This window comes from Narcine bancroftii, chromosome 5 (assembly GCF_036971445.1).
Source record: "Narcine bancroftii isolate sNarBan1 chromosome 5, sNarBan1.hap1, whole genome shotgun sequence".
Lineage (NCBI taxonomy): Eukaryota > Metazoa > Chordata > Chondrichthyes > Torpediniformes > Narcinidae > Narcine > Narcine bancroftii.
The window spans coordinates 251,749,360-251,763,479 of NC_091473.1; the positions used below are offsets into that span (position 1 = coordinate 251,749,360).

Genomic DNA, 14,120 nt, shown 5'->3' on the forward strand with positions numbered 1-14,120 from the left:
TTCTCTGACCCTATTCCAGCAGAGATGAATTCCTCAACAAACTCTGCAATAGGGTACTTGGCCACAAAATCTGCATATTGCATAGCTGATCACAATAATCCTACTTATAATTAGAAGAACATTGATTTGTGTCTGCTTCAACCATTCCATACACGAAACTAAGTTGGCAGTAAGGGAGATAACAGTGAAAATAAATAGCTCGTCAAACAAGAAAATCTGCAGACACCGTTATTGTAGTTAATGTACAATAACAAAATTATTAAGAAATCTTAGCAACCAGATGATATGCTTTTCCCTCCCAGAGAGGGTGATGCCAGTTGCCTGGAATGAAGGGCCAGAGGAAGGGGTAGAGATACAACTACAAGGGCATTTGACGTACTTGGGAAAGGTACATGGGCCCAATGCAGGCAAATGGGATTACCATTGATAGAAATGGTCAGTATGGATGGAAAACAGTATGTGCCTGCCTACATTTTGCTCATACCTTGATGAAGGGCTCAAGCCCGAAATGTTGGTTATGCATCTTTGTTGTATCAAGGACATGGTTTGACCTGCTGAATTTCTCCAGCATTGTTTTTGCTTCAACCATGGTGTCTGCAGACATTTGTGTTTTACTTCATGTTGGTTCTTTGCCTCCTATGGGCCCCGGGTGACCTGCTGCCATTCCTCTTTGTGTATTCACTCAAATGAAATAGCATTCCACTTTTCAAGCACGACTGACTTACGCAGCTGTATATACAGGCCCCAGCTGATTCCAGCGAGCAGTGCCAAGGTGATAAGGTCCCCAAGACTAGCAGCAATGGGTGTAGCAACATTATCAGGATTTATGCCCATCTTCCTGGATCCAATTATGACACCAACCATGATTACCCCTGAATGAGAAACCATAACATTACATTAGAAAAAAATGGACACAAGGTGGTGAACTGGGACTTTAAAAAAAACTTAAGACATATAGCACAGTTACAGATCATTTTGGCCCACGAGCCCATGCCATCCAATTGACCTACTCCTCCAGAGGAAACCAATGCAGACAGGAAGAGAACATACAAACTCCTCACAGACAGTGCCAGATTTGAACCTTGGTCACTGGCAGTGTAACAGGGGTGCACTAACTGTGCTGCCCTTCAGTGAAATCTTACAACCACACTCCCACCACCAGTCATTTTCACAGACATCAATTGTCACTGAACAAAGACATGGTTACCAGGGAGGCTTGTTGGATAGCTTCACCACCACAGATGCTGGGCACATGGAGGCTCATGCCTCTTACCTCGCTACGGGCAGTAAAAGTATTTCTTAAATCTCAGCAGCTGCAACGGCAGTGCTGCCGCGGACCCAGGAGCACTCAAGAAACTTCTAGATCAGCCATTCTCAATGGTGGCCCTACAGCACCCCCTGGAGGCCACAACACATTTAAGTAAAAGCCTGGTAACATAAATATCTTTTTTTAAAACTTGGTTGGTCGGAGAGAATTATAGAAGAAACCAAAATTTGACTACCCCAGTCCCCTGCCTTCTCCCATAACCCTGACTATTCAAACACCTAACAATCTCTGTCTTAAATACACCCAACGACCCGGCCTCCACAACCACCTGTGGCAGCAAATTCCAGAGGTTCACCAATCTCTGACCAAAGAAATTCTTCCACATTTCTGCTTTAAATGGGGGCCTTGTCCTAAACAACTTTGCCACATCTACTCTGTCCAGGCCTTTGAAATGCTTCTATGATATTCCCTTCATTCTTCTGAACTTCAGGCGCAGTGCAACAGCCATTGAGCATTCCTCATATGCTAATCCACGCTGCTGAAGATCCAGCTGCGCTGGGTGGGTCACGTCTCCAGAATGGAGGACCATCGCCTTCTCAAGATCTATGGCGAGCTCTCCACTGGCCACTGAGACAGAGGTGCACCAAAGAAGAGGTACAAGGCCTGCCTAAAGAAATCTCTTGGTGCCTACCCCATTGACCACCGCCAGTGGGCTGATCTCGCCTCAAACCGTGCATCTTGGCGCCTCACAGTTTGGCGGGCAGCAACCTCCTTTGAAGAAGATCACTGGCAAAAGGCAAAGGAGGAAAAACCCAACACCCAACCCCAACCCACCAATTTTCCCCTGCAACCGTGTCTGCCTGTCCCGCATCGGACTTGTCAGCCACAAACGAGCCTGCAGCTGACGTAGACATTTACCCCCTCCATCAATCTTCGTCCGCGAAGCCAAGCCAAAGAAGAATCCCTTCATTCCAGGAACCATTCTTCTCTGTAATTTGTGCTTCTCCATCCTATATGGCTGTATCAGCGTGAGAGCAAATCTGTCAAGACTGCTCACGGAAGAACTGCACTAGGTTTAATGGGTCAAATGGTCACTAATAAACCTCATGTTGTTCAGCAACTGGATGATATGCTTTCCCCACCCAGAGAATGAGTTGCCAGAGGAAGGGGTAGAGATACAACTACAAGGGCAATTGACATACTTGGGAAAGGTACATGGGTCCAATGCAGGCAAATGGGATTAGGGTTGATAGAAATGGTCAGTATGGATCAGCAGTTAAGATCCCATTTAAACAATTCTATGATATCATTAGCTTTGCATTTTTTCCAGTTATTCATTCAGAGTGTGGATAGTCATTGAAAACGCTGATTTTTTACAACTGTTCCTGGACTGATAAGCTGTTAAACATAGAACATTACAGCACAGTACAGGCCCTTTGGTCCTCGATGTTGTACTGAACTATATTCCTACCAAAAAAAAACCGAAACCCTCCCCTTCCTCTCTTGTAACTCTCTATTTTCCATCTGCCTGAGAATTTGTTAAGTGCCCCTAATGTTTCAGCCTTCACCGCCACCCCTGGCAAGGCCTTCCAGGCCCCCACAACTCTTGTGTTCTTTAAAAAAAAACTTGCCCCTTATGCCTCCCCTAAACTTTCCTCTCTTCACTTTATACAGATGTCCCCTGGTGTCTGCTATTCCCGCCCTGGAAAAAAGGCACTGGCTGCCTCTCAGAACCTAGTAGACCTCTAATAAGTGTCCTCTCATCCTTCTGGAATGACAACAACGTTGTGGGTCCAGTTATAGAACTCAGTCTGAGTGAGGATTTCCTCTGAAGGAGTCTAGGCAAGCAGGTGCACGATGACTTTTAATCCAGTCTTATTTAAATACGCTGGTTGTCGTGGTACGACTTGAACATGTGTCTTCAAATGAATAGGCAAGGCCTCCGCATAACAAACCAGCAACTTAACCAATTCAAAGCTCGTTGAAACGGGCCTGTAAAACTGGCTATGCTGCAGCTCAACTCCAGTGTGGCAGCCACGTGCAAAAAAAATAGCCCAATAACCCAATAAAACCAAACCTTTAGAAATGGTGGATTAGGATTATTTTAAATTCCATCTTACCCAATATGAGGGAAGCTATAAATGCTGTTGCCATGCTACTGGCACACAGGAGGAGAGCATGATCCAGGCGGAAGTGCCCCTCAGGAATCCAGCCAAATACAACAGCAGCCACGGAGGCTAGAAAACCAACCACCGTTGCCTGGACCTAAGAAAGGGGAAAACACATACACACAAATTAATGCAAGGGAGTTGCTTCTGGGTTGGGAGGCATCATACAAACTTACTCCTACACAGTTTCCAAATCAACACCAGGTGGTCAAACATCCATATTTTTTGGTTCTCAATAGAAAGTTTGCACAACTACACGCAGAAGGTTGAGGAAAAATGGGGAATATGCCCACCAACAAAACAGTATTCCAAAAAAGAAAAACACCTCAAAATAGTCATTTCCATAGCCACATCCGAGTCATCGTGGACAGAGATAGACATTTTCCAAGCCGCTGTCATAAGAATAATTACAGACTCGTCACTGAAAGTGGAGACTTTGCACTTGAATTATCTGACTCAGAAATCATCTTACAGTTACTTTTTCACTCAAAAATTTACAGAAGATTAAACTGGATAAAATATTCCTCCCCATGAATGCGCAGTATGAAAACTGTGACAGAACCACCCCCTTAATAGCTGAGCTTCCCAAAGATCCCAAATTATTCACAGCCTATGAATTCTCAGTTAATTAACTAAAGCTATTTTTGAACTACAAATAACACCTTTGTTTCACATTGCAGGCAGTGGTACATCAACTATCATTGTTGACACAAAATGAATATATGTTGGATTGGAAAAAGATTAAGACCTGAGAAAGATTTAAGGCCCGAACTCAACATTCTGAGCACAGTGACCTCATCTCAGATGGAGCAGAGGTGGACCTCACAACTCCAACTTTGTTCCAAGAGAGATGGGATGGTGACATGAAAAGAGAACGGAAAGGCAGAATGTAATCCCATGGACATTCCTGGGGTAAATGGGTGCCCGGCACTTCTTCACTGGCAGGTGGTTCATGAATGGAATCAGAACTTTGCACAACAAATGTTCAAATGTCTACCAGGGGTGCATAGTTCCACGGAAGTGGTGACTCAGGAGAATGCGGTGGTGCAGGAGGCATTTGGCACACTATCCTTCATTGGGCAGGGTAGAGAGTACAAATGTTGGGTCATCATGACACAGCTATTTATATATTAACTTATTGATGAGACCAGACTTGGGAATATAGTGTGCAGTTCCGGCTGCCCAGCTATAGGAAAGAAATCAACAAGTTGGAAGGGGAACAGAGGAGATTCTTCAGCAGGTTGCCAGGACTGGAGGGCTTGAGTGACAGGGAGAGGTTGGACAGGCTGGGTCTTTATTCTCTCGAGTGCAGGAAGTGGAGAAATAACCTTGTTGAGGTTTATAAAGTCACAAGAGGCATAGAGTCTTCTTCCCAAGGTAGACAATTCTGGAACAAGAGGGTACAGGTTTAAGGTGAGAGAGAAGAGATTTAAGAGGGAAGCATTTTCCACTTAGACATTGTCTGCATCTGGTACAAGCTGCCAGATGAAACAAAAGTGGATACAATTACAATGCTCAAAAGATATTTGGACAGTTATATAGATAGGAAGGGTTGAGAAAGATATGAACCAAGTACATTAAATTGGACAAGTTGAGAATGCCAATGTCGTCAGCATAGAGGAGTTGGGCCAAAGGGACACAGGCACAGATCACTGTGCAGTACCCCATCAAATATATTGGGAAACAAATTTAATCTACTCATCCTGGTAAGAAAGAATAGCTTTTATTCACACAATTATTAGTTACTTCATTCACCATCAAAATGTGGGAAGGCCAGCATTTATAGCCCATTTATTGTTGGGCATCTCAGGCACTTGTGCCAAGGCAATCAAGAGTCCAATACACTACTGTGAATCTGTAAGCAGACATGGGCCAGAGCAGGCAAGGACATCAGATTTCCCTCTGTAAAAATATTGAGTGAGCTAAATGCATTATTAATGAAAGCCACCAATTTCACAGTCACATTTACTGATTTAAGTTTTTAAATTTGCTTATTTAATTAACTGAATTGTGCTGCAGACCAATAATGCCTGACGGGTAGATTTATTTAATTTCGTTACTGCAGGGATTTATATGAACAGCTTAAATTCAGCGAGGACACAAATGAAGCTTGATATTAATCTTTCAATTAGATTTTTGGTTTCCAAAGTGGTAGAGGCAGATATATTAACTTCCGTTAAGAAACACTTGGATAATCACATGGATGGGAGGGCAATGAGCTTAATGGGGGCAGGAGACTAAAGCAGAAGGACATGTTGTTCATTACAGACAAATGGGGGCAGTTTCCATGTTGTAGGATGATGACAAACATTCTTACCTCTCTGTTGAGTACAGAAAGGTTGGCAGCAAGAGAGAAAAAAAGAGGATTACAAAGGGAGGGCAATGCTCGTCAAGTTCAACCCTTCCTTTTGAAGAAAGGACGAGATTAAACAGCCTTCTTCACTGCAGCAAAATTTAATCCAAAAGCAAAATACAGGGTGATTACAGATAATGAATGGGTTCCATTTTTACAGTTGTTTATAACTCTATTCTATCCACAATTCAGAAAATACACACAACACACAAAAGAAATAATTTGCGATGGTAACCATTCCTCCACAATACTGTAATGAATGGCTTCCTAAGCACACAGGGTGGATGAGAAGTACTGAAAGTGGAGAGAGAAGAAAGGAACTAGTTCTGCCAATTGCAGGAACAAATGTAGGTCAGACGTTTGAATAATGCTACATGGTGAGATGATCGTATGCCGGCTCTTCACAACTCAGGGATGGCCCTGTACTGGCAATGATAGGAGTTTCAAACAAAATATTTATTGAAAGGTCAGACAGAATTTTTGGAGAGAGAACCAGAGTTACATTTCGGGTCGACAAATAGAATAGGAATTCCAAGGAAATGTCGTCGATCTGAATCATTGGATTAATTCTCAGTGTCTCTTTTCCTTCTCTTTCTCTTAATGTTCATGGGCAATGCTCATGGTGACACTTTGTCTGTCACAAGGCAAACAAAAATTGAAGTAAATCATGTATATTAACATTTTAAATTTATTACCACGTGGCAATAAAAGGAACCTTGGATTTCAACTTAGCAGATCCTGCCTATCTTGTTGGCTACTTGCAACATTTTCTGCTTTAGCGGGATAAAGAAAACTGTGGGCATGACACTGCCTTGCCAAGCCATGTCTCATACAGATAAGATAGGGTGCACTTTCACTGGAATCAAACCTGAATCAGAGCCAGATTTCCCGTGATCATCCTCCACTGTTCTGCAGCCGAATCCATCTGCCCAATGTTGGCCTAGAAAAGAGGAAAAATAATCGTGGGTCAGAAGGCAGCACAACAAGATTTTACTTCAGCATTTATTTTTGCAACAAAATTCCACAATCATTATTCTCACAGGGTGCAGCAAATAGAACTCAGAAATGTAGAGCCCAACATGTCTGTCAAACAGGATGCCAAATTAAACCAAATCTCTTCAGTCTGCACATGACCCACACCCCTCCACTCCATGCACATTCACAGATCTATCTAGGAGCCTCTTAAATGCCACTATCGTGCCTTCTTCCACTTTTACCGCTGGTAGCTCACTTCAGACATCATCATCCTAAAAACATCACCTCACATCATCTTTAAACTTCACCCTCTTATCTTTAATGCATGCCCTCCCGTATGTGCCGTTTTACCCCGGGGGAAAAATGATTCTGACTGCCTACCCTATCAACACCTCTCATAATTTTATTAACTGTCAGGTCTCCCCACCACTTGCGACACTCAAGCCAACTTTGTCCAATCTCTCCCTGTTACTCATACCCTCTAAACCAGACAGCATCCTGATAAATCTCCTCTGTACTCTTTCCAAAGCCTCTGCATCATTCATTTAATGGGGTGACCAGAATTGCACATCCTCCTCCAAGTGTGGCCTAACCAATGTTTTATACAGCTGTACAAAAAAAAACTTCCTCACTCAGTGGCAGTATTTGTGGATATCATACCACTCAATGAGTCATCTGAGCAGGTGAGTAAAAATTTGGCAGAAGGGATAAGTTTTAAGAAACATCTGAGAGAAAGAAGACACATAAATATCCTCTTTACCAAGATAGGAATTTCCAAGGGTAACCACCATACAGGTGAGTCTGGAGTCTCATGGAGGACAGACTGGGCAAGGGCTAGCTTTCCTTCCCTCAAGGGTATCCGTGACCCAAACAACAATCCCTTAGATTTATGATCACGACTAACATCAGTAATTAAACTTCCTCAGCTGCTGTGGTGGGATTTGAATCTTGCCAGATCAATGGTCCAGCTCTCAGTACATTTACCCACTGTGCTACCGCAGCCTTGAAGACTTTGCTGCTGTAGGAGAGCAAATGAGGTCAAAAATCAGGTCAGGAGCAATGCAGGGATCCAGGGGTCCTTAATATTGGGAAGAACTTAAAAACAATGTAAACTTTGGTAGAATAGGTTTCAAAATTTACGTGCATCCTCTATGCCCAGATTCTGTGGAGGAAATAGGGCAGGGCCTGGACTGTTAGTTTGAGACGCATTATTTTCTAAAAAAATAAAGTTCGGCCTTTTAGCTTCCATTTTGATACATGAAGTGAACTGTACAAATTATAACAACATTTTTAAAAATTTGCCTGACCTTCAAGAGTTTCGACCCAGAGTTTAATTATCTGATGTTTAAGTCCTGACCAAATTCAGATGAGAAAACAGGGGTGTTTGAACAACATGGAAGTTTTTGACCCAAATGATGTAACAGAAAAGGAACAAATAGCAGCTTCACACTGATTAAAGAGTGCAGACTCCCAGAAATAGTGAGTCAACATTGCTCAGGTCTACTCTCTCAGGTTGCATACATGCAGACATACAATAGATTCAATGGATATGGGCAGCAAAACACTCTCCACACGAGGCTGAAGGTGGATTCAAAGCCAAGCTGGTGACTTTCACTCAGGACGTGGTCAAGTACAGCAAGAGGCCAACGTAAACATTGATCTCTGCCACAAAAAGTCTCTTCGCGTATTGAGAAACCAGGGGAACTATCAATAGTTAGAGCGAAAGGTTAAAATGACAATTGACTACTTTAATAAAAGATTATTTGCAGGATATGGGTTGGGTGAGCAACAATGGTCATTGATTTCTCACCTCTAATTACCTCATGAATTGAGGTTAGAGGGCACATTAACATTTTGTTTAAATTGCAACACACAGCACTTTAACAGGCCCTTCTGTCCCACAAGCCAGTGCTACTCCGACATCCCAATGAACCTACAAACCCCCATACGTTTTGAAGGTTGGGAGGAAACTTCCACAGACTTGGGGAGAATGTACAAACTCCTCGTAGACAGTGCCATATTCGAACCGAGGTTGCTGGCGCAGCAATAGCATTGACCGCTTTACTAACCACATTGCCCTTCAAAGTCACCACATAGCCCTTCAAAGTCACCACATAGGATATGAAGATACATGTAGACCAGATAAGGTAACAACAGATTTTCCTCTCTATAAACCAGATGGTTTTTACAACAATCCATGTGTTGAGGTACTCATGTCGCAGGTTATTCATTTTGAATTCCAGGATTATTAAAGTAAACAAAAGTCTCTGGATTTGAGCTCTTCTCTGGACTTAGGGTTTTGATGCCTTTTTTTGGTCCTACCTTGATCCACAATATTGAGTAGAGTAAGCAAGACGTGGTGGAGCAACAGCTCAGGTGAGTCGGACCATAAACCAGAGGAAACACGCTGGACTTTCCTAATTAGGGATAATTCTCACCTCCATCTGGTTCCACTGTTTCCACTACTTCACCCATTTCAATTCTTTCTTTTCCTAATTTTCCTTTTGACCCTCAGCAGTCTCTCCACCTCCTGTTCAATGCCCTATCGCCTCCTTGCCCCCCTTGATATCACACCTTCCAACTTGCGCATTGATAGGGAGGTTGAGAAGGCATACTGTACGACGTGCTGTCAATTCTAGAGCTAATCCATGCCTTTGCACGAGTTCAGACTCAAGTTCATTGTCATCTGATTGTACATGTGCAACCTGATGAAACAGCCTCTCTCCAGTCAATAGTGCAGACACGAAAACCCAATACACAGTATACAAGGATTTTGCTGGTTGCCTGAATTCCGGAGAGTGGGGATTTTTACTGTATTTGAAATGATTTACACAGTTACAGGAGACTGTTCATCGATCTCACAGGATGCGGGAATAAGCTATTCCCCAGCCTGGTAGTCCTGATTTTGATCCTCCTGTACCTCCTCCTTGATGGTAGTAGGTTGAATATACGGTGTGTTGGATGTAAAGAGACTTCCATAATTCCTTGAGCCCTATTTAGGCAACATTCCCAGTAAATATCATCTATAAAGTAAAGGGAGATTCCAGTGATCTTCTCAGCTGTTTTAATGATCCTCTGCATCGACCTGGTCTGATGCTTTGCAGCTACCATACCATGCAATGATGCAGCTAGGTAAAAGGTCACCATGATGTTGTCCGATAGCCTTGCCTCTCCTTATCCTCCTGAGGAAGTGTAGACATTGCTAAGCCTTCCTGACGAATGAGGAGGCGCTGAGAGTCCAGGCGAGATCGTCCATTGTGGGTACGCCAAGGAACTTTGTGTTCTCCGCAACAGAACCATTGATGTGTAGTGGCGAATGATCAACTTTTTAAAATTCCATGCGTTGTAGCACCAAAACTCTTGTTAGATCACACTTAGAGTATCGTATTCAGTTCTGATCATGGTCATATTACAGGAAGGATGTAGAACCTTTCGCAAGGATTCAGAGGATTGGACAGTATGTCTCATTGAGCGAGGCCTTTTCTCTTTGGTGCGACAAAAGAGGAGGAGAGGTCCATAAGATTTTGAGCATCATAGACAGGGTAAACAGGCAACTCCTTTTTTCTTGTGCCACAATAGCAATACCAGAGGATGTCAGTTTAAGGTGAGCAGAGGAAAGTTTAGGGAGATGTCTGAGGCAACTTTAAAAAACAGAGGTTGCCTGGAATGGATTGCCAAGGGTGGGATGGAGGCTGAAACAGTAGGGACATTAAAAAGACTCTTAGGGACATTGATGTAATAAATAATACCCGCTCACCCTCTGTGCAGAAAAAGTAATGAAAAAACGGACTATGGGTCTGAGGGAAGGGCTAGATTGACACGGGATAGGTTTAGATGAGTCAGCACAACATTGTGGGCCGAAGGGTCTGTACTGTGCTGTACTGTTCTATGAAGGTCCCAATGGGAAAAACCCATCAACTGGCCATTCCCACCCATGGGTGCTGCCTGACCCGCCGAGTTCCTCCAGCTTCCCTTGGTTTGCTGAAGATTCTAGCATCTGCAGTTTTCGTGTTTCTTTTTTCCATCTTCTGAAGAAAGATTCATCGCTCAAAACCTTCCACGAGACGCCGCCCGACCTGTTGGAGCAGTTTTAGTGTAAATCACTCCGCTTTTGCGCTGCGTGCCAGGGGGGCAAAATAAATAGGAACAGGCTATTCGGTTCTTCATGCTGCTCCTCCACCAGTTCGCCAGCTACTTCTCTGCGCGGGCACGATTTCACTTAAACGGCCAGAAGAATATTGATCCGAAGATGGAATGATCAATAGGTGGAAAGTTTCCACATTTCGCAGAAAGCCGGTGCCGTCGAGATTAATTCCGAGATCCAGGCTGTCGCAGGACGTGGCGCTCTCACACACTCCTGCTCTGCTGTTGTCAGACGGCTCCTGTGAAACCACATCATTGACATTCAGATGTAGAAACCACTGGCAGAAAATGGGCCTTCAAAAAAAAACCAAACCTCTCAATTATTTTGGCTACTGTCTATCTGACAGAATGTAGGACAGAGGCCACAATCCGATCAAAACGAAGCTTCAGATTGTTAATGTGAGCAATTCTTTGGTTTTGAAATAGTCGTTGCTTTAGAAACTTAGAAAAGAGATTCCATAACGTTTCACAACAAAGCTGAAAAAGTGTCAGAGAGTTAAGAGTTTTTCAGCACCAAAAAAAAAAAAAGACCTTTCGGCCCAACTTGTCCATGCTGACCAAGCTGTCTAATCAAGCTCATCCTGTTTGACTGCATTACCTCTGAATGTTTCCCATCCGTTTACCTATCCAAATGTTTTTAAAATGTTCCTCTGGCAGCTTGTGCCATATGCCCACTGTGGAAAAAGTTAACCTTTAAGTCCTCACCTTAAAATCTATATTTTTAGGAGTCATTTACCCTGGCAGGGGTGGGGAAAACTACTATTTGCCTGATCTGTGCTCATTATATAAAGCTCTCAACCTCCAACAATCCAGGGGGAAAAGTCCCAGCCTGTTGTAATAATTCAAATCCTTCAAACCTATTTCTTGTTATCAGGACAAAGAAATTTGCTTTATTTTTAAATGTACGATTTCATTTCCTGTGGATGTTGGCATATTTATCCACAAATGCAAAGACAGCAGGGAACACTTACCCAATTCCAAAACAACAATTACCCAATTAAAGAGGAGACGCAAATGGAAAATTATTTACTAGTTACTAACTTCTCAAATACTGAGATTCAATATTAGAAATACCCTTGCTTACTCAAGATTCAGGTTTGCGCACTGAAAACAGAGTGTAGGTGTATGGATGTAGTGACTATGTGGCAATGAATTACAATCATGTAAGGCACTGCATAAATGCAAGTTCTTTCTTTAGGAAGCAAGGAATACAGCAAGAACAATGTACATATTCACTCAATTTTTTTTCAGCAGGCTTCAGTGAGAATATATTTAATTTAAAAAAAAACAGATCCAATTCAATACAAACATGTTTTGGTATCTTTGAAGAGATTTGGATTTTAAGATCATTTGGATAAGGCACTGAATCAAAGCCAGCAAACAAGACCCTGGCTTTGCTCAGAGTTTGCATTAGGATGCATTGAACAGAAATTTACTGCCCAACTTGTCTTGCTCAAATTCTACATAACCTTTTGTAATGCACGACAAATCCTTCAGCCCGAAATTTGAGGAGGGAATGAATGGATTGTTTTTGCAGGGTTATCCTGATTCCACAATTACAGCATGTCAAAGATATTTCGACAGGTACATGGATCAGAAGGAGCCAAATCCATGCAACTGGGACTAGGTCAGGCAGACAACTTGGCCGGCATGGATGAGTTCGCCTAAAGGAACTGTTCCGTGCTGTCCAGTTCCAAGAGAGCCCCAACCCCACTCAGAAACAATTAATATACCTTAGACTAACTGGTCTGCTACCAAACTCATGTGACATTTGTTCTTCATCAGAAGTTTAATGCAAAGCTCTGTCCACTTCAGGTCACGATAGAACTAGATGAATGATTGCAAATCACCTAGGACATCTGAATTCCAAGTACCACCGGCAGGGGTTGGGTCACAGGAAAAACAAACAAGCAGATTTTGCCACTAACTTGTTCCCCAACGACCTCTTTCACATGGACAAACTTGGCAAAACAATTGGAATCCTGCAGAAGGTGAACCGCAGATTCCCGGTAGATCAAACCATTAGAGAACTGCTTCCAGCAAGTGAAAGGGTGAACATAAGCATGCAGCTCACTGAAGATGAGTGAGAACAGGCTGCTCAAGGATAAGCTACTTACTGCAGTGGACAGTCTGGAGGCTAGTGTCATTTCCAAGTTACCCTTGAGACCGAGGAGAGCCGGGACGAGAATGAAAACTTCTGTCACCTCCTTAAATACATTCCAGTGCTGCAAAAAAAAAGGGAGAAATTTGTGTTTTATATTAACACCACACAGTGACTTCACAAAGGCCTGGAGATGATTCTAGTGAGCAGGAGGCTCCAAATCAGAGGTTGGCAACATCTTTTCACCACTTCAAGTATTTTTTTAAATTTACCGCAGACCAGCTGACAAACCCACAGGGTGGTGAGCTAGAGCCCCTTCTTAGTCGCAAACCATCAAATGGATTTTTTGTTTTGTTGGTAAAACTGAAGATTTTTTTTGTCGTCATTAAATTTGCAACCTTGTTTTACAAGATTATTATTGTGTTCACAGCACAATAATAAATCTTCTCTGTATCACTGTAGACAACTGTGCTACTTTGGCATAGCAGTTAGGTGGCACATCGGTTAGTGCAACACCTTTACAGCCCCAGCGATTGGGGCCGGACCAGGGTTCAAGTCCCACGTTTTCTGTAAGGAATTTGTATGTTCTCCGTGTCTGCGTGGGTTTTCTCCGTGGGCTCTGGTTTCCTCAAAATGTACGGGTGGGGGGCGGGGGGAGGTGAATGGGTTGTAAATTGAACGGCCCAAACTTATGGGCCAAAATGACCTGTTACCGTGCTGCATGTTTAAATTTTAATTTTAGTGTTTATACTGCAAGGGCAGAACAGGCTGTCCGCCCCTGGCTTGGAGAAAGAAATACAAAGCGCAACATTCCCTCAAGATGGATTTGGTACGATCAGCAATTTCGATCTGAAAGCATCCAAAGCCACAAAGGCAAGAAGTATTGGGACCAGAATGGGGGTATGGTGAGGAACCGCCCCATTTCATCTGCCAACAAAACACCAACCCTGTAGAGCAGCAATGACTGTAACTAATATTAAACATGATAACTCTTCACATTTACAGCAAGCATAAAGCAATGAATTTGATAGCACAATTAAATAATGGAAAATGTACTTTTTTCTGTATGCTGCACTTAGTCATTGGGGTGTTTCTACTGAGCCGGGAAAAGCG

The 14,120-nt window shown here is 42.9% G+C and overlaps 1 protein-coding gene across 4 annotated transcripts in view; it reads right to left on the minus strand.

Moving 5' to 3' along the window:
• Positions 1-14,120, minus strand: part of LOC138765195 (solute carrier family 41 member 1-like) — a 52,894-nt gene that overhangs the window by 12,433 nt on the left and 26,341 nt on the right. For all 4 annotated transcript variants that reach the window (XM_069942128.1, XM_069942129.1, XM_069942127.1 and 1 more), the window contains exons 3-6: positions 13,024-13,131; positions 6,657-6,728; positions 3,388-3,532; positions 726-872 (exon numbers count right to left, since the gene is read on the minus strand). In XM_069942128.1, coding sequence (XP_069798229.1) covers positions 726-872; positions 3,388-3,532; positions 6,657-6,728; positions 13,024-13,131 — 472 coding nt within the window. The remainder of the gene's footprint in view (positions 1-725; positions 873-3,387; positions 3,533-6,656; positions 6,729-13,023; positions 13,132-14,120) is intronic.